The 25,472-nt window shown below is 37.0% G+C and overlaps 1 protein-coding gene, 1 long non-coding RNA gene and 2 pseudogenes across 3 annotated transcripts in view; 3 read left to right on the forward strand and 1 right to left on the reverse strand.

Annotated features, from left to right (window-relative positions):
* The window catches only part of Wdpcp (WD repeat containing planar cell polarity effector), a 406,541-nt gene extending 397,257 nt beyond the window's left edge, over positions 1-9,284 (forward strand). Inside the window, exon 16 of one of the 2 annotated variants that reach the window (XM_087216013.1) lies at positions 8,124-9,284. In XM_087216013.1, coding sequence (XP_087072139.1) covers positions 8,124-8,150 — 27 coding nt within the window. In that variant the 3' untranslated portion in view covers positions 8,151-9,284. The remainder of the gene's footprint in view (positions 1-8,123) is intronic. The other variant, XM_087216016.1, reaches the window with a different exon arrangement.
* Positions 1-25,472, reverse strand: part of LOC147826928 (uncharacterized) — a 125,050-nt gene that overhangs the window by 48,614 nt on the left and 50,964 nt on the right. The gene's annotated exons all lie outside the window — the stretch shown is intronic.
* LOC147826929 (26S proteasome non-ATPase regulatory subunit 8 pseudogene) lies at positions 40-8,098 on the forward strand (annotated as a pseudogene).
* Positions 14,737-17,857, forward strand: LOC147826930 (tetratricopeptide repeat protein 1 pseudogene; annotated as a pseudogene).

A 25,472-nucleotide genomic window follows, 5' to 3' on the forward strand; every position in this document is an offset into this window, starting at 1 on the left:
GGGTCCTTGCGCTTGTGCAGCAGGCGGCGAAACCACTGAGCTCAATCCCCAGCCCTATATGAATGTTTTTAAACTGTCTTAAATTGCTTCAAAAACAGAGTATTTATACTTTGTTCTTAGTATTTTAAACATTGCTCTCCTCCAGTCTTATTTGCATTAATGTACATTACAAATAAAACATTAAGCAAAATTTTAGCCCAGACCCACAGTTAATAGACATTTCTCCATAGATCTTTTGACTCATTGCTATAGAACACTGTATTCATCAGCCTTCTCATCAAAATACCTGATACCTGCAACTCAGGAAGAAGGGCTTATTTTAGCTCACAATTTCAGAGGGATCAGTCTATGGTTGGCTGGCTCTAAGATAGAAACAGCATGATGAAAGAAAACTACTAAACCCACAGCAGCTTGGAAACAAAGGAACATGTTACAAGAACACACCCTTCTACCTCATGCCCTCAGTGCCACCTTCTACCTCATGCCACCTCTTCAAACCAGATCCTCACCTCCTAACAGCACATTTAGCTATGAACTTAACAGTGGATTAATCCAATCACATTCTAAAATCCCCACTTCAGAACATGAGACTTCTGGGGATCATTTTAGGTTTAAACCATGTCGAGTACTGACTCCCCCTTGGAGCACAGAGACACTGTCTCTTGGAGCAAAGGGCAGGCATGCTTATTAATGGGTTGTGAGCTCCTTAATCTCCGGGTTCCTCTCCTTCAAACAGCCCACAAAGTAGCAAGTGTCATCTGGCCCTTTTCACACTGATATGTGGAAATAAGGCTCAGGAAATCAATAGAAAAAAACCCTGCTGATACTCTGGCTACTACTGGCTACTACTGCTGTGAGTAATAAACTCTTTTGTCACTGACTGCAGGGGTATATGTCTTCTACCAGCATCCATGAAGCTGTAGTTTTATAATTTGTTAGCTTGTGGTAGGGTAAAATCTAAGACCCTTCACAGTTCTTGACATCCAGACGTTAGCAGCTAATAAATACTTTACAATTGTAGATGTTTATAATATCAACATCTTGAAATACTGTGAATTAAATTATAAAATTAATCTTGTTGGAATTTATACTGAAGGCTTTTTTACCCCAGGTTTTTCTTTCTACTTCCTATTTATCTATACTTCTACCATAGGATTTCACAAAGGGATTTTTCAATATGCTACTGCTCTGAAAAAGTGTAATTCAGAATATATAAGCCAGAAGAGATAGTTACCAGCAATTTTTTCACTTTCCTATCTTTCTTTATCACATAGTCAAATTTTATTGAAAAATACAGAATTTTTGTCAAGATAGCAATGTTTCCTCCAGATTTTCTAGTATAGTTATTAACCCAACATACAAACCACATTTCCTAATCTACCATATCCTTTTGCTCATTTGACCACTGTCTTCTGCAGCTATCTGAGAGACTCGTAGAAAAGTTCAGTATTGTTTCTAGGATCTATGTGAGGAGACCATAATCTGTGCTTAAAAAGTAAAACTTCAAGCAAAATATTAAAGATAAAATATGGTTATGAATCCATCTATGTACTATATAACAGTGGTGATAACATTAGTAAGTTTGCCAGTTATGTAAGTGAAAACTAAACAAAACTTATATAAACTTACCATTTTCCCAACCTGACATGCCTCTGGAAAAATTAACTCAAATGTCTAGGAACCCAAGTTTAGATGTTAATGGTAATATATTATGGATGAGATGTGAGATGTTTGATGATGTCCATGTTTACAAATGCTATATTTTCAAAATGTTATGAATCTGGGGATGTTTATTAACACATATTCCAACAAACTGATATTCTTCCTCGGCTAGATCCTGGAAGAATTATGAATGGACTACCATAGCTCTAAAGTGAGAAGAGGGCACAGGCAAGAATAGCTAGGTAGCATTTGTTCTAGCACTGAAAGGTTCAGTGCTTCTCCTTCAGAAATACATCCATAAGCTTTTCTATGTATTCTTCAAAATTCTTGGATCTGAAATAATTTCCACAATGATTCATATTAGTTATGACATTGTGGGCCTTATTACTAGAATAAACTGTCTTTGGAACACTAATATCTAAATGTTTTGGTTCACTAAAGGCCAAAGAACAACAACTAGAGCATTATACTTTCTCTTTAAGCAGTATCTAAATATTAGTGAAGGAATTAAAATTATCCCTAGTGAAAGAAAATATTGACTAAGTTAGATACTTAAAAAAACAGCAGGTGTGAGAATATTATGACAGTCATGCTTGTCTCTTTACAGCAATAAATGAATCTCACACAGGGCCGGGGATGTAGCTGGGCTGAGGATGTAGTTCAACGGAACAGCACATGCCTTGCAAGCTCGAAGACCTGAGTTTGATTCCCAGTACCAAAAAAAAAAAAGAATTCCATATAAAAGAAACAATATATTTATCATCAAGGACAGGAAGTTGAGGGCCAAAGGAATTCTGTACAAATGAACCTAGCCTTTATCTTCCTGGCTACTTCTCTACCCAGTTTATTATCCTGGCCCAGACCCCTCTGCCTTACCACACTTTCCCAACATACTATTCTTCGTCTAATTCAATATGTAAGTAACTGACTCTAGCTGCTTTTTCAGGTAATTTTTTAGAGGGGTCCTCTGCCACATAAAACTTGTATTAAATAAATTTTATGCTTTCTTCCTATTAATCTTATATTGGTTGAAATCTTCTGCCCAGCCAGAGCCCTAAGAGAGTGGAAGTGTAGTTTTGCCATTCCTACATTAGTAAAGACTAATACAGTCAAATTTACAATTAAGATTTTATTCTATGACTATACTTATTCTTTTAAGATTTGTATGTAAAAACATGAATATAAACCAATGAAATATAGAACCTAGAAATAAACCCTCATATATATGATGAAATGATTTTCAACAGAAGTGCCATAAAGTGGGTAAAGGGTAGTCTTTTCAACAAATGGTAAGGGGGAAATAGGATATCTACCTGCAAAAGAATGAAGCTGGGCCCTTAATTTATATACAAAAATTAACTCAACATGGATCAAAGACCCAGACATAAGACCTAAAACTATAAAACTCTTAGAAGAAAACATGAGAAAAACTTATAATACATGCCAACAAAAGTAAAAATAGATAAACTGGATTCACCAAAATTAAAAACTCTGGCACATCAAAGGATACTATCAGTAAAGTGAAAAGGTAGCCTATGGAATGGGAGAAAATGCTTTCAAATCATGTAAGGGCTTAATAACTAGGATATGTAAGAATCTCTACAACTTGGAATGAAAATACTCGGGTACAAAAAACACCAAGTAATCAATTAAAAAATGGGCAAGGCTAGTGCCTGCCTGGCAAGTGCAAGGTCCTAAGTTTGACCCCAGTATTGCAAAAGAAAAAAAAAAGAGGAAGGGACTAAAACAGAAATTTCTCCAAAGAAGATACATAAATAGCCATGAAATGATACTCAACATCACTAATCTTTAGGGAAATGAAAACCAAATTGTAATGACACTACTTCATACACATTAGAATGGAAGAAGAAGAGGAGGAAGAAAAAGAGAAAGAAGTAATAGGAGGAGGGAAAGAAAGAAGGAAAAAGGAAACAAAAAGAAAGCAGCAAATTTTGGCAAGATAAACTGGAATCTTTGTTTTTGTTGGTAGGAATGTAAAATGGTATAGCCACAATGGAAAAAGTCTGACAATTCCTCAAAAAAATTAAAAATCAAATCACTATATGATCCACCAATTCTACTTCTGGTATATACTCAAATGAACTGAAATCAGGAATTCAAAACAGATCTCTATACCCATGTTAATGGCAGTATTATTATTCACGATACACAAAAGGCTATGGGTAATAGTCCTTTATGAGATATTTTAGAAACAACCCAAATGTCTATCAACAGATGAAGGGATAAACACAATGTGGTGTATATATATACACAATGGGATATGCAGCCTTAAAATGGAAGGAAATTTTGACACATGCTACAACACAGATGTACTTTGAGGATATTGTGCTAAGTGAAATAAGCCAGTCACAAAAAAACAGATATCACAAGATTAAGAAGTTCTAGAGGTTGGTTTCATAACAATGTGAAGATATTCAAGATACTGAAATATACACTTAAAATGGTAAATTTTATGTTATGATCATTGGTCACAATTTTAAAATATGTATGCATCATGCAGTTTTATATTATTATATGATGTTGAAGGGTTTGAAAGAAATCCATTGGATGGGACTGAAAGTGGGACTTACTTTACAAATTTTCAGCTGCCTTTACCAAGGATCAAAGACTCAGAAACTGGGCAGCATAATTCAGGGCAAGAAAACACTGTAAAAAAATTCAGTCCATGTCTCAAAAGAGAATTTTAGGAAGCATTCACAGCTGAGGTCATTTGATTTGAAGACTTATAAACCTATGGGATTTGAATCTTCATTTCTGAAATTTATTCAGGAGAGTGAAGAGAAAGATGATGATTTTGATGATTGGGAGCCTTCAGAGAACTTAACATTAAGTAATTCTTCACCACCCAGTAGTGACTTAACAGGGAGTGTTATGGCAAATAACATGGTCAATGACAATGACCCTGAAGTTGACATACCTCATTCTTCCAGTGATTCTGCAATTCATGAGAACCTGACTGCAATCCCACCTTTAATAGTAGCTGAAACAACAACAGTTCCTTCCTTGGAAAACCTGAGGGTTGTACTGGACAAAGCATTAACAGACTGTGGAGAGCTTGCCTTAAAACAGCTTCATTATCTTCGGCCAGTGGTTGTCCTTGAAAGATCTAAGTTTTCCACACTGATTTTAGACTTGTTTCCAACAAAAAAGACAGATGACATTGGAAATCTACTGTCTCCTAAAATAACTCCCCCCAAAAAAACCTTTCAGAAGTAGTAAGGTTTTGTTAAGAATATTCCTATATTTTAATAATCTAGAAATACAACCCTAGTTAAGTAACTGTCAATTTGCTTTGTGAAAGTCATGAATGAAAACCTAAAAGAACTGATATAAAAACTACAATGAATTCAAGTTATTTGTAGGAAAATGGATGGATCTTGAGACTATGATGTTAAGTGAATTAAATCAGACACAGAAGGATAAATATTTCATGGTTTTGCTTATATGAGAGACCCACAATATAAATCAACAGTCAAATAAAGAAGAGATGGCAGGAAACAGGGAGGCAGACTTTTTCAAGATGGGGAAGGAGAACACAAGAAGGGTGGAAGAAGGGATACAAACTGATCAAAATATAATTGATATGTTTATGTGTATTACACACATTCTCTGAAATGAATGTAATTATACATTCCCTGAAAATAATTAATTATTATGTATCACAAACATAAAAAATTAATTTTAAAAGGAAAAAATTTAAACTATCCATATAAAAATGTTAGTGATGTGTGGTAAAATTCAAAATTAACATCATAGATTAAGACATAAATTTTAATGTAATAGATTTGCTATAACGTTTATATAATCTGTTATTAATAGAAGAGTACATTTAATAACTCTTTTAAAAAAAAACTCCTAGAGCTAATATGTGATTATAGCAAAGTCACAGGATGTAAGGTTAATAAAAGTCAATCACTTTTCTAATACCAAAAAACAATAAGTAGAATTTGAAGTGAAAAACATAAAACCATTTATATTAACACTTTCCAAATGAAATACTTATGTATACATCTAACAGTGTATATATAAGATCTGTATATGGAAAACTATAAAACTAGATCAAACGGGCCCGGGGATTTAGCTCAGTGGTTCCGGCGCTGGCCTCGCAAGCGCAAGGTCCCAAGTTCGATCCCCGGTACCAAAAAAAAACAACTAGATCAAACAACTAAATAAATGGGAAGATATTGTATATTTGTGGCCAGGAAGACTCACTATTTTATAGACTCAATGCAATCCCAATAAGTTATATAAACTGATTCTAATGTTTATTGGAGAGGCAAAAACTCCAGAATAGCCAACATGATATTGAAGAAGCAAAATGAAACTGAAGGACTAATATCATCCAGCTTGAAGATTTGCAATAAAGCTACAATAATCAAGACACTGTGGTACTGGTGAATGAATAGGGAAATAGGTCAATGGAACAGATAAAAAGCCCAGAAATAGATCCACTATATATTGTCAATTTACTTTAGACAAAGGAGCAAAGGCAATACACTGGACAAAAGATAGTCTTTTCAACAAATGGAGTTAGAACAAGAGACACAGAGAAAGAAAGAATCTAGATACAGACCTTACAACCTTCACAAAAATTAATTCAAAATGAGTCACAGACCTAACATAAAACACCAAACTATAAAGCTCCTTTAAGGTAACAAAGGAGAAAATCTAGACAACCATGGGTGATGACATTTTAGATATAACACCAAAGGCATGATCCATGAAAGAAAGAATTGATAAGCTTGATTTCATTAAAATTTAAAATTTATGATCCATAAAAGACACAGTCTAAAAAATGAAAACACAACCCAAAAGCTAGAATAAAATGTTTGCAAAGAAAATATCTCATAAAAGACTGTTTCCCAAAATATGTAAAGAATTCTTAACACTCAATGATAAGAAAACAAACAACTTGATTTAAAAAATGAACAGGAATCTCAGCAAAGATATATAGGTGGCAAACAAGCATACAAAAAGATGCTTCACATCATATGTCATCAGGGAAATGCAAATTAAAATAATGAGATGCCACTACACACCTCTTAGAATGGCCAAAATCTGGAACAGTAATAATACCAAATGCTGGGAAGGTGGCAGAACAATAAGAATTAGTTTTACTGCATGTAAGAATATAAAATGGTACAAGCCACTTTTAACGATGGTTTGGCAGTTTCTTACAAAACTACGGTAGCCGCATCACGGAAGATGGCGGCTGCGACAGTGAACCGGGCAGCCGCGGCGACCTCAGTTGCGGTCCTGCAGGCCTCAGCCGGCATGTACGAACAACTCAAGGGGGAGTGGAACCGCAAAAGTCCTAATCCTTAGCAAATGCGGGGGAGAGCTGGGCCACCTCAAGTTGGTTCTGCTGGAGCTTCCTGCCAACCACAGGGATCAAGCTGACCAAACAGCAGCTCATACTGGCCTGTGACATATTGGAGATCGGCACCCAGTGGAGCGTCCTACGAAAGGACATCCCCTCCGAGCGCTCCACCGCCCAGCTCGAACGTTACTACTTTGACTACAAGGAGCAGCTTCCTGATTTGGTCTACATGCACCAGCTCTTGGGCTTCAACTTCCTCTCCCCAGAACCGTGTGGCTGAGTTCCACACAGAGTTGGAGCACCTGCCTGCCACGGACATCCAGACCAATCGATGTCTACATCAAGCACCCCATGTCCCTCGAACAATACCTGATGGAGGGCAGCTACAACAAGGTGTTCCTGGCCAAGGGTAATATTCCTGCCAAGAGCTACACCTTCTTCATCGTCATCCTGCTGGATACTATCAGGGATGAGATTGCTAGATGCATTGAGAAGCCCTATAAGAAAATCCTTTTTACTGAGGCCACCAGGATTCTCTTCTTCAACACACCCAAAAAGATGACAGACTACGCCAAGAAGCGAGGGTGGGTCCTGGGGCCCAACAACTATTACAGTTTTGCCAGCCAGCAGCAGAAGCCAGAAGGCACCACCATCCCCTCCACAGAACTGGCTAAGCAGGTCATCGAGTATGCCCTGGAAGCTGGAAATGATTGTCTGAGCCCACTGGGCCCAGGGGCGGGCAGGGTGTGGTTATTTAAAAACAATCATGGTGCATGCTGTCATCCAATAAAGGTGGATTGACATCTGCTTTTCTAGGCCCTTGTCTCCCCAGTCAGGATGGTGGGCCTCTTGGGGGTTGGAGACCAGTCAGCCTCTGTCCAGTGGCCATCGCTTCAGGTCTCAAACACATGCCCAGTGGCCCTGTGACTTACGGGACAGCACAGGTCTCAGGTAGAAGGACTGTTTCAGCCAGCTATGAGCACATTGGAATGCTGGACCAGTGCACCAGTTCTTTTCAGCAAAGGGGTTGTGTCCCAGTTTGTTAATATGTTGAAAATGAATTAAATAATTTTTCAAATAAAAAAAAAACTAAATACTGTATACTTTTTTTTTTTTGCAGTACTGTGGATCAAACTCAGGACCTTGATCTTTCAAGGCAGGCACTGCACCACTGAGCTAAATCCCAGCCCAATACGGTATACTTTTGCAAGATGATCCAGCAATTGAGCTCTTGATATTGACCCAAAGAGATGAAAACATTTCCACATAAAAATACAACTCTATTCATAATTGCCAACATTTGGATGCAATCAAGATGTCTTTCAGCAGGTGAATAGATAAACTGTGGTACATACAAATCATAGAATATTATTCAGCATTAAAAATAAATGATCAATCAAGCTATGAAGAGACATGAAGAAGCCTTAAATGCATATTACTAATGAAAGAAGTCTGAAAAGTTTACATACTATATAATTCCAACTGTATGACATTTTAGAAAAGACAAAACTATGGAGAAGATCAGTGGTGGTCAAGAATTACTGGGAGAGACGAATAGGCAGAACTCAGATGATTCTTAAAGTAGTGAAATTATTCTGTATGATACTATAATATGTATGTCACTGTACAGTTGTCCAAACTCAGAATGTACAACACCAACAGTGAACCCTAATATAAACTGTGGAATTTGGGTAGTGATGTACTAACACATATATCCCTCTGGTGAGAGATGGTGGTAGTGGGGGCAGCTACTGTATGTGTGGGGACAGGAAGTACATAGGAAATCCTATATTCTTTCACAGTTATTCTAACATTTTCCTGTTCTGTAGTTTATTAGAACTTTAATTTTTAACTTTTTATTAAAATAATTTCACTTATAAAATCATTAAATTCTTTTATACAGCCTCCTGAAAGGAAAACTGTACTTTATTATTTCCTCTTTTTTTTGGTGGTGGTACTGGGGATTAAACCCACAGCCTTTCCAGTGAGCTAAATCCCTAACCTTTTTAATTTTGAGATAGGACCTGGCTAAGTTGCCCAGACTAGGCCCAAATTTAGAATTAATCCTCCTGCCTCTGCCTCCCAAAGTGGTGGGAATACACCACCACACCCAGTTTAACTATTTCCTTAAATACACATTAATCCTCATACTGTAACAACTATCTTCATTTTTCTTTTCTTTTTTTTTCTTTATATATCTTTTTATTGGTACATTTTAGGTATAAAATATAATGACATTCAACATTGGAAATGTGCACCTTTACATAATCTCTTGGTTCTTATATTTTCCCCCTTCCCCTGCCCTCCCTTCAACCCCTCCATCCCTCCCTATTTAGAGAGACTTTGTTTGCTTTTCTTCATTTTCTCATATTAATTCCATTCTTCCTTCCTTTTCCCTACCCCTCCCACTTCCCCTTCCCCTTTGCCCCTTTTCTTCCTATTTCACATTATCTAATATAACTTTAAGACTTTATTTACACTTTCAGTTTCTTACACTAGAGAAACTATTCGGTGTTTACACATGTGTGTCCTATTTAGTTCATTTAAGAGGATGGCCTCAATGTGCATCGATTTAGCAATAAATGTCTCTAATTTCTCCTTTTCTATGGCTGAGTAGTACTCCATTTTATTAAAAAAAAAAAAATTTTCTTGATCCAGTCTCCAGTTGATGGGCATTTGGGCTGTTACCAAGTTTTAGGTATTACAAACTGTGCTGCTATGAACATGGGTGCACATATATCACTGTGGTATGATTCTTTTAATTCTTTGGGGAAGATACCCAGCAGCAGAATAGCTGGGTCAAATGGGACTTCCAGTCCTAGTTCTTTCAGGTATCTCCATACTGATTTCCACAGTAGTTTTTACCAGTTGACACTCCCACCAGCAGTGGAACAGGGTTCCTTTTTCCCCACAGCCGCACCAGTATTTGTTATTGGTTGAGTTCTTGATAGTAGCCATTCTTTCTGGGGTGAGGTGGAATCTCAGTGTTGTTTTCATTTGCATCTCTCAAATGACCAGTGATGTTGAACATTTTTTCATATGTTTATATGCCATTTCTACTTCTTTGTCTGAGAAATGTCTGTTCATTTCAGATGTCCATTTTTGGATTGGGTCTTTAAATTTGGGAGGTCTGATTTTTTTAAGTTCTTTCTAGATTCGAGATAGTAGACCTTTGTCTGAGGGACAGCTGGTGAAAAATTTTTCTGACATTGTGGGTTGTCTCTTCATCGCATATTGTGGTTTCTCTTGCTGTGCAAAAGCTTTTTAATAAAAAGAGATCCCACTTGTTGATTGTTTGTGCTAGTTCATGAGCAATTGAGGTTTTGTTTATAAAATCTTTTCCTACACCAATGTTGTCAAGAGTTCTACCTAACTTCTAGCCGATTCAGCGTTTCTATTTTAATATTTAAATCTTTAATTCATTTTGATTTTAATTGAGTGTATGGTGAGAGATATAGGTCTAGTTTTAGTCTTTGGCAAGTTGAAACCCAATTTCTCCAGCACCATTTATTAAATAGGCTATCTTTCCTCCAGTGAGGGTGTTTGGCTCCTTTGTCAAAGATGAGGTGGCTGAGTGTGTCTGGAGTTATTTATGTATCTTCTAATCTGTTCCACTGGTCCTCAGGTCTGTTTCTTTGCCAGTACCATGCTGTTTTTATCACAGTAGCTTTGTGGTATAGTTTCAAGTTGGGGATTGTAATACCTCCTGCCATGTCTCTGTTACCTAGAATTGCTTTTGCTATTCTGGATCTCTTCTTGTTCCAAATGAATTTTTGGATTGTTTTCTCAAGGTCCATGAAGTATGCTGCTGGGATTGCATGTTGAATCTATATAGCAGTTTTGGAAGTATGGCCATTTTCATTATGTTGATCCTTCCTACCCAGGAGCGAGGGATGTCCCTCCATTTTCTGATATCATCTTCAGTCTCTCTTTTCAAAGGGCTATAGTTTTCAGAGAAGAAGTCTTTGATTTCTTTCATTAGGTTGATTCCTAGGTATTTCAGTTTTTTGGATGCTATTGTGAAGGGAATTGTTTGCCCTATTTCTCTCTCAGTGAGTCTGTTGTTCATGTAGAGGAAAGCTACTGATTTTTGTGTGTAGATCTTGCATCCAGCTACTTGACTGAATTTGGTTATTAAGTCTAGAAGACTTTTGCTGAAGTTTTTTGGGGGTTTTTTTTTGGTTGTTTTTTTTTTTTTTTGGTACTGGGGATCGAACTTGGGTCCTTGCACTTGTGAGGCAGGTGGCTGCTGAAGTTTTTGGGGATATTCTATATAGAATATCATGTCATCTGCAAATAAGGACAATTTGACTTCTTCATTTCCTTTCTTTATTCCTTTTATTTCTTTCTCTTGTCTAATTGTCAAGGCCAATGTTTCCAAAACTATATTGAACAATAGTGGTGATAGTGGGCATCCTTGTCTTGTTCCTGATTTTAGTGTGAAGGATTTCAGTTTTTGACCATTTAGTATGATATTGGCTGTTCATTTTTCATAGACGGCTTTTATCAGATTGAGGTAGATACCACATATTCCAATTTTGTGCAGGTTTTTTATCATAAATGCATGTTGGATTTTGTCAAATGCTTTTTCTGCATCTATCGAGATGATCATATGGTTTTTGTCCTTGGCTCTACTGATATAGTGTATTACACTGATTGATTTGCATATGTTGAACCATCCCTGCATCCCTGGGATGAATCCCACTTAGTCAGGGTGTATGATCTTCTTGATGATCTTCTGCATTCTATTTGCCAGTATCTTATTAAGGAGTTTTGGATGTATGTTCATTAGTGAGATTGGCCTATAGTTCTCTTTTTGGTTGGGTCTTTCTCTGCCTTGGGGATCAAGGTGATGCTTGCTTCCAGGAATGAATTCAGGAGTATTGCTTCCCTTTCAATTTCATTGAAGAGTTTAAACAGTAGTGGCAGTAGTTCCTCTCAAAATGTCTTATAGAATTCAGTGGTGAAGCCATCAGGACCTGAGCTTTTCTTAGTTGGTAAGTTTTGAATTATATTTTCAATTTCATTGATTGATATTGGGTTTTTAGGATTTTTAGGTCTTCTTTGTTCAAATTTGGTAATTCATATGTGTCTAGGAATCTGTCCATTTATTCTGTGTGTTCCATCTTATTGGCATATAGGTTCTCAAAGTAGGTATTGATGATCCTCTGGATTTCTGCTGGGTCTGTTGTAATTTCACCCTTTTCATTCCTAATTGTATGGATTTGGGCCTTTTCTTTCCTTTTTCTGATAAGGTTGGCTAAGAGTTTCTCAATTTTGTTTATTCTTTCGAAGAACCAACTATTGGCTTCATTGATTTTTTTGTATTGTTTTCTTAGTCTCCATTGTATTGATTTCTGCCCTGATCTTTATAATTTCCTCCTTTCTAAGGGCTTTGGGTTTGCCCTGCTCTTCTTTTTCTAGAAGCTTGAGATTCAGCATCAGGTTGTTTAATTGGGCTTGCTCTGTTTTCCTAATACTAGTATTCATTGCTATGAATTTCCCTCGTAAGACTGCTTTCATTCTGTCCCATAGATTCCAATATATTGTATTGTCATTGTCATTTAATTGAAGGAACTGTCTGATTTCTTAATTTCCTCTGTGACCTATTGGTTATTCAGAAGTGTGTTGTTCAATTTCCACGTGTTTATGAAATAGTTATGGTTTCTTTTGCCATTGATCTCCAATTTCATAGCACTATGGTCTGATAATATACAGGGAATAACTTCAATTCCTTTGCACTTACCTAAATATGTTCTATGAGTGAGTATGTGGTCTATTTTGGAGAACAACCCATGTGCAGCTGAAAAAAAAATGTGTATTTTGATTTTGAGGAGTGAAAGACTCTGTAAACATCTGTTAAGTTCATTTGTTCAAGAGTTTGAGTTCTAGTATTTCATTGTTTTTTGTCTAGTGGATCTCTCTATTTGTGACAGTGGGGTATTGAGGTCCCCCACTACTACTGTATTAGTGTTTATATGATTTTTCATGTCCATTAGTATTTGCTTTATATAGTTGGGTGCACTAGTGTTTGGTGCATAGATATTTATGATTGTCATCTCTTTCCCTTGGATTGTTCCTTTTACAAGGATGTAGTGTCCTTCTTTGTCTCTCTTAATCAGTGTGGGTTTGAAATCCACTTGGTCTGCAAATAGGATAGCTGCTTCTGCTTTTTGTTGGGTTCCTGTCACATGGAGTATTGTTTTACACCCTTTCACTTTCAGTCTATGAGTTTCTTTTTGAATTGTGTATCTTGTATGCAGCATATTGTTGGATCTTGCTTCTTGACCCATTCTGCCAGTCTATTTCTTTTGATTGGTGAGTTGAGATCATTAACATTGATGGTTATAACTGATACATATTGACTTATCATTGTCATGACTTTCTTTTTGTTGGATTCTCCCCCTTAGCTTTTCATTTCTTGTCCTGGCCAGTGGATTCATTCTGCTGGGCTTCCTGGGGTTGTGATTCTTATTTTCTTTTCCTAGGATTTTTTTCTAAAACTGTTTGTAGTGCTGGTTTGGTATTCATGAAGTTCCTAAGATGCTCTTTGTCATGAAAGTATCTTATTTCACCATCAATTTTGAAAGATAGTTTTGCAGGGTACATCAATCTGGGTTGGAGGTTGTTTTCCTTTAGTGCCTGAAATACATCACTCCAAGCTCTTCTTGCCTTGAGAGTTTGCATTGAGAAGTCTGCTGTGATTCTGATGGGCTTTCCTTATGTGATTTGTTTCTTTTCTCTAACTGCTTGTAGAATTTTGTTCTTCTGTTGGGTTTCTGGAATCTTAATAATTATATGCCTATGTGTAGATTTTTTTTTTGATTAAGGCTATTTGGAGTCCTATATGCCTCACTTATCTGTATGTCAAGTTCTTTTCCCCTGCTTGGGAAGTTTTCTGCCATCACTTCTGTGAACAATTTTTTTATGTCATCTGCACTTTCTCCTGTTTCTTCATTGCCTCCAATGAGTCTTATGTTATTCTTCTTTCCATCATCTAGCAGCTGCTGGATTGATTTCTTGTGGTCCCTTACAATTTTAAAGCAATTTTTCTTTTCCTGGTCAGTAATCACAGTCTTATCTTCTTTCTAAATCTGAAATTCTATCTTCACATTGGCTCATTCTGCTGCATAGACTTTCAGTGGAGCTTCTAATCTCCTGGAAATCTGTTTGCATCTGTTTTATGGATTCTTTTTGTTTCCTATATTTGGATTCCATCATGTTCCTCAGCTCTTCTATTTTTTTATCTGTGTCCTCTCTAGATTTATTAATCATGTCTTGCACTATGGGCACAATCTCTGCTGTTATGTGAGAAATTATTTCTGATTCCATTTTTTCCAGATCCTTGTTTGTTGCCAGCTCAGGGTGGTTGAGTATCAGACTGTTCCATCTCATTTCCCTTTGGGGTTGCTGTAGGTGATCTGGAAGTCTGATTCTGAGGCTTGTTTATGTGTCTTCTCATTTCGACGGGGGGTTGGGGGGGTTGCTGGTGGTGCCCATGCAGCTCACCTCCTCTGCACTGGGAGCTGTCAACTATCTTCATATTTCATACTCCATCTTGGCTTTCATCAGTATGCACATGATTTTACCTATTTCATTCAAAAACAAGCATGTGGACCAATGTTCTCAAAGGATTAACCATTTCATTTAAACAGAAAGTTTACCTGTACTTATGAGATGAAACAACTAAAGTTTAAAATATGAATGTATATTTAACATTTTACATATTTTATCATATATATGTATACTTTATATATATAAATGTACTAAATATAAAAATAAAAAGCATCCTACTAAATGTTACTACGATAAAGTGAGAGGAATGTACACAAAATATTTAACTATACTAGTCTTGGAAGGTGGGAGCTATGAGGCTATCTTCAGCCTCATCTCCCTAACTGAATTCAGCATGGAAGAGAATTCAGAGAATTGTAAGGTTCCAGAGGATCTGTTCAATGATTTGAAAGTTATAGATCCCCAGGAAGCAGAGTGTGCCAGGCCTGCAGTTCCTGATCCCAAAAATTAGCATTCCCAGAGCAAGCTGCTCAAGGATGATGAGAAGCAGGAAGAAGAAGAATGTTTTCATGACTGCAATGCCTCATTTGAGGAGGAGCCAGGAATGGATAAGGTTCAGAACAAAGCTGATGATGTTGTAGATTCCTCTGAACCAGATGAAGAATACTTAATAGAACTGGAAAAAAATATTCCAGGAGAAACAGAAAAGAAGAGAAGAGAGTGCTAAAGGAAGAAGGAAATGAACAATTTAAGAAAGGAGATTATGTAGAAGCTGAAAGTTCCTACAGTTGAGCCTTTCAGATGTACCCATCATGCTTCCAGGAAGAAAGATGTGTTCTGTTTTCAAATAGAGCTGCTGCAAGAATGAAACAGCACAAGAAGGAGTTGGACACTGGTGACTGCAGCAAAGCTATTCAGTTGAACCCCAGCTACATCAGGGCAATATTGAGGAGAGCAGAGCTGTATGAGAAAACATACAAACAAGATGAAGCCCTGGAAGACTATGAAACTGTATTAAAAAAGGATCCATCAGTACATCAAGCAAGAGAAGCTTGTATGAGATTAAGCAAATTGAAGAACGTAATAAAAGGCTAAAAGAAGAGATGTTAGTAAACTAAAAGATCTTGGGAACTTGGTTCTCCAACCTTTTGAGCTCTCCACAGAAAATTTCCAGATCAAACAAGATTCCTCCACTGGCTCCTACTCCATCAATTTTGTTCAAAATCCAAATAATAATAGATAACAAAGATAACAAGTTTTAAAACAAATTGTGTACTGCTTGCTGTCCACAAGGGGCAAGGGTCTGCCAGTGTTTAACTTTCAAAAGCATCTTATGTAGAGGATTGGCTGCACAGTAGACCCTAGTGCCACCTCTGTGCTCCCATTTATGATCTCAGTGAAGTGTACTTCTTGTGTCGTGAGCCTCATCTGGTTTCCCCGTTACTGCAGTGTATGTGCAGCTGTTTTCCTTTGTCCAGGAGGAAGCCCACTTGTCACAGCTGACCTCTGAGCCACACACGCCACCCGCAGAAGCCTCTCCCTAAGGAGCAAGTTGGGTGATGGCCCCCCGAGGGTCCCCAGCACCCACTGCCTCCATGATCACAGCCACTCCAAGGCTGCTGTGCAGGGTCTATGGCCTTCCCTCCTTCCCCCTATGTAATAAAAGCTTCTGTGATGGAAAAAAAATTTTAACTATACTATTTTACCACATAAACTCTCAAAGATACCTTTTTCATGGATCTTTATGAAAGTCTGTAAAATGTGTTTATGAGGTTTATTTAAATTTAATCCAGAGAATTATAAAACATTCACTCAAGAGGAACAATATCAACATTCATCCAACATAAAATAATGCTGCTTATCCATTAAGCCTTTTCCCCCTGAATTGTAGCCATATTTCTGTCAGGTCAAGTGATCTATATATGAGAGATTAATCTGACACAAAACAGTGAAGTTTAATACTTCAATATATCATAATTTATTTACTCAACGTGCTAAGAGGATTTCAGATTTTAAAATTATACAGGAAGTCATGCTTGTACAGGAAGTCATGTACATAAAGCAAGAGTAATATTTTCTAAAATATTAGGTTTTAATGTCTACATAGCATGAATGGACTTATTTAAAATGTGAAATACAATACTTATTTAAAGTATAGAATTAAAGTTACCATTTGATAAGGTTTAATATAAAATAAAAATGAAATCTTAAATACAGAAATTCATTTAAGGGGGAATCTATCTACAAGTCAGCATGTTCTCATTTTGTCATCACTCTATGATGCTACCACTATCAAAAGATGTATACCACAAGTAGAGTGGAAGTCACTGTCAGACTAAAAAGATGTATGGCTTTACTATGTACTTATTAACATTATATGTAAAACAATAAAATTACTCATGAAATGTACCAGAGAAAACAAAAAGTTATTCTTTGAGAACCTGTCCTCATAACCCTCAAAAGACAGATTTGGGGGCCTACTTCTTCACTCTTAAACTCAACTACAGAACACAGTGAACTGAAACAATTGATTCCCTTTCCTATGGATTTGGACTTAGAACAGGACTTAATTATGAGTAGGAGAGCCAGAGTCATGTAGACTCTATGTCAGAGGCTATCCCTTTGACTTGGTCATGATGAGGTCATTTTTAAGTGAACCTGTGAGCAGCAAAGTTAGTTTATAATGAATAAACATGCAGAGAAATATCAACAAACCAGCTGATTCCAGAAATCTATTTCTATGATTCAGCAACTGAATGAAATGAAATACCATTTTAACATATCAACTTTTCAATCTTTTTTACCTCAGCTTTTTTGAAAGGCTTTAAACTTTTACAACAAAATATTTCATACCCAGAGTTTCACAAAATAATTAGGCACTTGCAAAAAATTGACAGAATGAAGAAACAAAGATTTTCAAGTTCTTTTTAAGATATGTCAAAACTATTGCTTTTTCAGATGTTGAGAAAATGGCAATCATTAAATATTGTCCTCTGTCTGCAGTAAGGCACGTAAGGTGTAAAACTTCTTTGGCCCAGAAAATCCTTTTTATTCTTATTGTCACAAGATGTTAACATCAAGATTTAATTTGAGTATCTAGTTTAACTACTTCTTTGGGCTTAGTGAGATTTTATTTTGAAATCTTTGTATTATTTGAACAAACTTTATTATTTAATTTGTTTATTTTGTTTTTTGAGACAAGGTCTTGCTAAGCAGTCCAGTCTGGCCTTGAACTCACTATGTAGCCCAGGCTAACCTCGAACTCCCAGTGACCCACTTGCCTCAGCCTCCCTAGTGCTGGGATTATAGGCATGCACCACCATGTTTGGCCTTATTATTTAATCTTATACCCTCTGGGTTTAAAATTGGCTTATATTGATTATTCTTAACTTATATTATTGTCTTGCTGTTTTGCTATCCTATCACTTTAAACTCTTATTTTTACCACCATATATATTTAATATTTCATAAATTTGTATTCAAGTCTGTGCTTTATAGTTATTTTATCCAGAATAGATGTCTCAACCTTATTTTTATTTTTGTCTCAATTTATGAATTTATATTCATTAGAGAACATTTGAAAAATACATATGTTATAAAGAATAAAATTTAGGACATTTATTTCCCTTCTTTTCTATGAATACATTTTTCTTATAGACTAAGATCACGTAACACATAAAGTTTAGTGTCTTGCTTTGTTTAATGAGCATCTTCTACTAACACTTAAATATTCATCTATTGGTCAACATTTTTGTGTAGATTTTTTTTGATCCTGGCTAGCTGGAGTCCTATATGCCTCACTTATCTGTATGTCAAATTCTTTTCCCCTGCTTGAGAAGTTTTCTGCCATCACTTCTGTTAACAGTTTTTTATATCATCTGCACTCTCTCCTGTTTCTTCATTGACTCTGATCAGTCTTATGTTATTCTTCTTTGCATCATCTAGCAGCTGCTGGATCGATTTCTCATGATCCCTTACTATTTTTAAGAAATTTTTCATTTCCTGATCACTAATTGCAATCCTATCTTCTAGATCTGAAATTCTGTCCTCACATTGGCTCAGTCTGCTGTGTAAACTTTCAATGGAGTTTTTAATCTTCTGGAAATCTGCTTGCCTCTGTTTTATGGATTCCATTTGTTTCCTATGTTGGGATTCCATCATGTTCCTCAGTTCCTCTATTTTTTTATCTGTGTCTGCTCTAGATTTATTAATCATGTCTTGCACTATAGACACAATCTCTGTTGTTATCTGAGAAATTATTTCTGATTTCATTTTTTCCAGATCCTCTTTTGTTGCCAGTTCAGGAAGTCCATGTGGTTGAGTGTCAGATTGTTCCATCTTGTTGCCCTTTGGGGTTGCCTTAGGTGAGCTGGGAGTCTGGTTTTGAGACTTCTTTACATGTCTTCTCATTTCAACAGCTGCAGCCTGCTGTGCCTTTCTTGAGGCAACTTTTTGCTCACCCAATAGTCTTCAATTCTCAGCAAGCCACCAAGCAGCCTTTTCTCTTCTGCTCACCAGTGTACCAATTCCTGGGTTCAGAATAGTTGCCTTCTGGATCCCTAAGCTGACCTGTTGTCTGGGTGGGCTTCTGGTTGGGGTCTGTACACACTTGGGATGGTATCAAGGTGTGCCTCTGGCTAGGGCCTGTCCCCCTATGTAGCTGTTGTCTGGGAGGGCCTTTGGCTAGGGGCTGTGCACCCCAGACCCTGGTGTCTGAGCAGGATTCTGGCTAAGGTCTCCATGCACTTACTGATGGTATCAGGGCGAGCATCTGGCTGTTGCTTGGGCGCCTATGCAGCTCTATTCCAGGCAGGCCCTTGGCTTGGGCCTGTTGGCCCAAGTGGTGGGGGCTTCGGGCGGGGCCCTGGGTGGGATCTGCCTGCAGCTGTGCCTCTCTGGTTCACACTCCTGCTGGCTGGGACCTCATGGTCAACATTTGTAAGCTTCCAGGTTAGAGTTTATATTAACACTATGTTTTTGGGTTGTATTTTTTTTGGTACTGGGGATCGAACTCGGGTCCTTGCACTTGCAAGGCAGGTGGCAGAACCACTGAGCTAAATCCCTGGCCTGACACTATGTATTTTTTATATATATTTATGATTATTTCCTTAGGAAATGGTAATGTATCACAAAAATCAAATATATTTAAGAATTCTGAAATATGTCATAAAATTTAATGCAGATTCTCAGGAATCATTTGAATGTGATTTTTTTTTTTTTTGTGGGTACTGGGGTCAAACTAGGGACCTTGAGCCTGCGGGGCAGGCGGCAGAACCACTGAGCTAAATCCCCAGCCCTTGAATGTGATTTTTAAAAACTATATTCTCTGGTTTTTTGTTTTTGTTTTTTTTGGTGCCAGGGATGAAACTCAGGACCATGCGCTTGCAAGGCAGGTGCTGAACCACTGAGCTAAATCTCCAGCCCAAAAACTACATTCTCAATAAATTTGTTTTGTTTTGTTTTTCTTGTGAATTTGGCAAGTTGTTTTCATTGTATGTCTTTTATTTTTGAATTTTTTTCAAATACGTATGACAATTTTATTTCCTATTTTGTAAACTGCTTTTTGATATATTTTGTACCTCTAAAATGGGAATGTCTTTATTAATTTTTCTGACCACAAAAATTACAAGTCTTCTGAGGGCCAGGGTTGGGGTGTAAAAAACAAACATATCACAGATTCTTGGTCAAAACCTAACAAAGAATTTAAAAATACTCTAAAATAGCAAGGAACCCAAACAATAAAGGGAGGCAAATGGTTATTTGCCACAAATCTTAAAAAGTAACTAAGGAAATGTGTAAGGTGGCTATAATTTCCACTTTCATCTCCATCTTAAAAAATGAGATTCTGGGAAAGAAGTGGCACCAGAAAAATTACAGGGTTTCTTATAAATTTCCAAACTGGGGGGAAAAAAAAAAGTAGACTAAGGAAATAAGCAGGTGCTCAGGGAAAAAAAGCTCAGAAGATCTTCACAGAAGAAAAAATAAAATAGATAGATGCCAGTTGTATTAGTTAGGGTTCTCTAGAGGAACAGAATCAGAAAATACATGTATAATTATGCAAGGGAATTTATTAGGTAGGCTTATAGGATCAGAGGTAGGAGAGTTCACAATGGCTATCTGTGCACTGGAGAGCAGGAGTAACTAGTAACTGCTCAGCCCAAGAAGATAGAAGCTGCAGAACAAGAGGGATCAGGGATGCAATACCAGTCCAAGGTTGAAGGCCTGCCTGAAGTTCACTGGACAGTCACCAATGTGAGTCTGTGTTGGAAAGCTGAAAATACTAAGGACCTGAAGACTGATACAGGTGAGAGTAGCAAGAAGACTGGAGCTCTTCAAAACAGAAACCTTCCTTCTTCTTTCCCTTTTGTATTCTATTCAGAGTACAAGCCTATTGGTTGATTCCACTGACAACCGGTGTGGCTCTTCTTTCCCTTAGTTTGCTGGCCTGTATGTCAATCATCCACAGATACATCCCGAACTGTGCTTTACTAGCTAGGCATTTCTTACTCCAATCAACAAATACAGTGGAGGACCTCACTACCCTATTTTCACAAATTGATCAAGTAGGCCAGTGATGGCGAATCTTTTAGAGCTTTCAATGATAACAAACAGCCCACTGAAGCATGCATGCCATAGGTTTACCACCACTGACCTAGACCAAAAAAAAAAATCATAAAAGAAATATCAGAGCTGAACCACACATTCCAACAAATGGTATTAATAGATATCTACAGAGTATTCTACCCTACTACAACAGAATACACATCTTTTTCAGCAGCATACAGAACTTTCCCCCCAACAGACAATATATTAGTCTATAAAGCCTGCTAAAATAAATACAAAAGAATCTAAATGAGTCCAAGTATACTATCAGATCATAGTGCACTGAAAATAGAAATCAATTTCAAAAGAAACCACAGAAATTTTATAAATACCTGGACATTAACACATTCCTGAACACTCAGTGAGTCAGAGAAGAAATTAGGAAAAAATTAAACAATTTCCAGAATCAAAGGATAATACCAGTATAACATACAATAGCCTATGAGACACCATGAAAACAGTCCTAAGGACAGGATTTATTGCTGTGAATGCTCACATTAGAAAAAAGGAGCAAGCTCATATAACCTAATGCTACACCCCAAGGTTCTAAAAAAACAAGAACAGCTCAAATTCAAACCTAGTACAAGGAAGGAAGCCATAAAGATCAGAGCAGAAGATAATGAAGCTGAGACTAAGAAAACAATACGAAGAATCAATGAATCAAAGGGTTGGTTCTTTGAAAAAATAAACAAAATAGACAAATCTTTAGCAGAACTTACCAAAAGATGGAAAGACCCACATCAATGCAATTATAAATGAAAAAAGTGAAATCACAATGGACACTGCCACAATATCATTAGTAAATACTATGAAAAATTATACTCCAACAAATCTGAGAATCTTGAAGAAATGGACAAATTCCTAGAACATATGAATTACCAAAATTCAACCAAGAAGACACAAAAAAACCCCTAACAACTAAGAAAAGCCCAAGACCTAAGGAATTTACCACTAAATTCTACAAGAATGTCAGGGAAGATATAATGCCAATACTCCTCAAACTTTAAAGAAATTGAAAGGGGGGCCGGGGATTTAGCTCAGTGGTTCCGCCGCCTGCCTTGCAAGTGCAAGGACCCCAAAAAAAAAAAAAATTGAAAGGGAAGGAGTATTTCCAAACTCATTCCTGGAAGCTACCATTACCCTGATTCCAAAACCAGACAAGGCCCAAGTTAAAAAAAAAAAAAAATACTACAGGGAAATTTCTTTTTTTTCTTAAATTCTTTTATTGGTACATTTTAGGTATACAACACAATTACATTTCTCATTGGGAACTTGTATCTTTACATGATGTATCTTGGAAAAATCCCCATTCCTAGCCCTCCCTTCACCCCCTCCACCCTTCCGTATTTACAAAGACTTTATTTCCATTTTTTCCATTTCTCAACATTTTTCCTTTCCCTTCTTTCCTTTCCCCTGCCCCCCTCCCACTACCCCTACCCCTTTGGACCTTTTCTTCCTATTTTGCATTATCAATTATTCATTCTAATCATTGGTACATTTTAGGTATACAATATAATGACATTCATCAGTGGAAATTTGCACCTTTACATAATCTCTCTTGGTTCTTATTTTTCACCCTTGTCCAGCCCTCCCTTCAACCCCTCCATTCCTCCCTATCGACAAAGATTTTGTTCCTATTTTTCCATTTTCTCATATTAATCCCATTCCCTTCTATCTTTTCCCCTAGCCCTCCCACTTCCTTCCCCTTTGCCCCTTTTCTTCCTATTTCACATTATCTATTACACATTTTAGTCCTTATTTACACTTTCAGTTTCTCACACCAGAGAAACTATTTGGTATTTATACTTGTGTGTCCTATTTATTTCATTTAAGAGTATTGCTTCAATGTGCATCCACTTAGCTATAAATGTCTCTAATTTCTCATTTTTATGGCTGAGTCGTACTCCATTTTATTAAAAAACCACATTTTCTTTAGCCAGTCTCCAGTTGATGGGCATTTAGGCTGTTTCCAAGTTTTAGCTATCACAAACTGTGCTGCTATGAACATGGGCACACATATATCACTGTGGTATGATTCTTTTAATTCTTTGGGGAAGATCCCCAGCAGTGGAATAGTGGGGTCAAATGGGACTTCCAGTCCTAGTTCTTTGAGGTATCACCATACTGATTTCCATAGTGGTTGCACCAGTCTACACTCCCACCAGGAGTGGAGCAGGGTTCCTCTTTCCCCACAGCCCCACCAGCATTTGTTAGTGGTTGATTTCATGATAGCAGCCATTCTTTCTGGAGTGAGGTGGAATCTCAGCATTGTTTTCATTTGCATCTCTCAAATGACCAGTGATGTTGAGCACTTTTTCATATGTTTATTTGCCATTTCTACTTCTTTGTCTGAGAAATGTCTGCTCATTTCAGATGCCCATTTTTGGATTGGGTCTTTAAATTTGGGAGGTCTGATCTTTTTAAGTTCTTTCTAGATTCGAGATAGTAGACCTTTGTCTGAGGAAAAGCAGGTGAAGATTTTTCCCCACATTGTGGGTTGTCTCTTCACACTGCTGGTGGTTTCTCCTGCTGTGCAGAAGCTTTTTAATAAGAAGAGATCCCACTTGTTGATTGTTTGTGCTAGTTCACTGGCAACTGAGGTTTTGTGCATAAAATCTTTTCCTACACCAACGTCTTCAAGGGTTCTACCTAACCTCTGTTTCAACTGGTTCAGAGTTTCTATTTTAATATTTAGATCTTTAATCCATTTCAATTTTAGTTTAGTGCATGGTGAGAGATATAGGTCTAGTTTTAATCTTTGGAAAGTTGAAGCCCAATTTTTCCAGCACCATTTATTAAAGAGGCTATCTTTCCTCCAGTGAGGGTGTTTGGCTCCTTTATCAAAGATGAGATGGCTGAGTGTGTCTGGCGTTGTTTCTGCATCTTCTAATCTGTTCCACAGGTCTGTTTCTTTGCTAGTACCATGCTGTTTTTATCACAGTAGCTTTGTAGTAGAGTTGCAGGTTGGGGATTGTGATACCCCCTGCCATGTCTCTGTTACCTAGAATTGCTTTTGCTATTCTGGGTCTCTTCTTGTTCCAAATGAATTTTTGGATTGTTTTCTCAAGGTCCGTGAAGTGTGCTACTGGGATCTCAACTGGAATTGCATTGAATCTATATAGCAGTTTTGGAAGGACGGCCATTTTCACTATATTAATCCTTCCTACCCAGGAGCAGGGGATGTCTGTCCATTTTCTGATATCATCTTCAATCTCTCTTTTCAGAGTGCCATAGTTTTCAGAGAAGAGGTCTTTGATTTCTTTCGTTAGGTTGATTCCTAGGTATTTCAGTTCTTTGGATGCTATTGTGAAAGGAATTATTTGCCCTATTTCTCTCTCAGTGAGTCTGGCATTCGTGTAGAGGAAAGCTATTGATTTTTGTGTGTTGACCTGTAACCAGCTACTTGACTGAATTTGGTTATTAAGTCTAGAAGACTTTTGATGGAGTTCTTGGGGTCTTCTATATAGAGTATCATGTCATCTGCAAATAATGACAATTTGACTTCTTCATTTCCTATCTTAATTCTTTTATTTCCTTCTCTTGTCTAGTTGCCATAGCTAATGTTTCCAACAGGGAAATTTCTTTAATGAACATAAACACAAAAAATCCTCAACATGATATGGCAAACAGAACACAAGAAATCATCAAAAAGATCATACATCATGACCAAGTAGTCTTTATCCCAGGGATGTAAGGATGGTTTAACACATGCAAATTAACAAATGGAATACATCAATCAGAAGCAAGGACAAAAGTCACATGATCATACCAATAGATTCAGGAAAAGCCTTTACAAAATCCAACATCCGTTCATAATAAAAACCCTGAAGAAATAGGTATAGAAGGATCTTATCTAACCTGATAAAAGCTATTTATGATAAACCTGCTGCCAACCTCATATGGTGAAAAGCTGAAAGCTTTCTCTCTAAAATCAGGACGAAGACAAGGATGTCCACTACACCACTCCTATTTAATATAGTACTCAAAATATTAGCTAGAGCAACCAGGTAAGAGAAAGAAATACATATAGAAAAGCATGACATGATCCTTTACATAGAAGACCCCAAAAGTTCCACCAAAAGATTACTAGAACTAATAACCAAATTAGCAATGTAGCAGGATAGCAAATCAACACACAAAAATCAATAATATTCCTCTGTGCCAATAATGAACTTATCAAGAAAGAAAATAAGAAAACAATATCATTTGCAATAGCATCAGAAAAAAATCAAATACTGAAAAACCTAATTAAGGAAGAAAAAGACTTCTATAATGAAAATTATAGTACTCTGAAAAAGCACACTGAGCCAGGCATGGTCGTGCATGCCTACAATCCCAGCACTTGGAAGGT

Source organism: Heterocephalus glaber, unplaced genomic scaffold (genome assembly GCF_053883595.1).
Source record: "Heterocephalus glaber isolate CG9 unplaced genomic scaffold, H.glaber_assembly_v1.0 deba00001457, whole genome shotgun sequence".
Taxonomy (NCBI): domain Eukaryota; kingdom Metazoa; phylum Chordata; class Mammalia; order Rodentia; family Bathyergidae; genus Heterocephalus; species Heterocephalus glaber.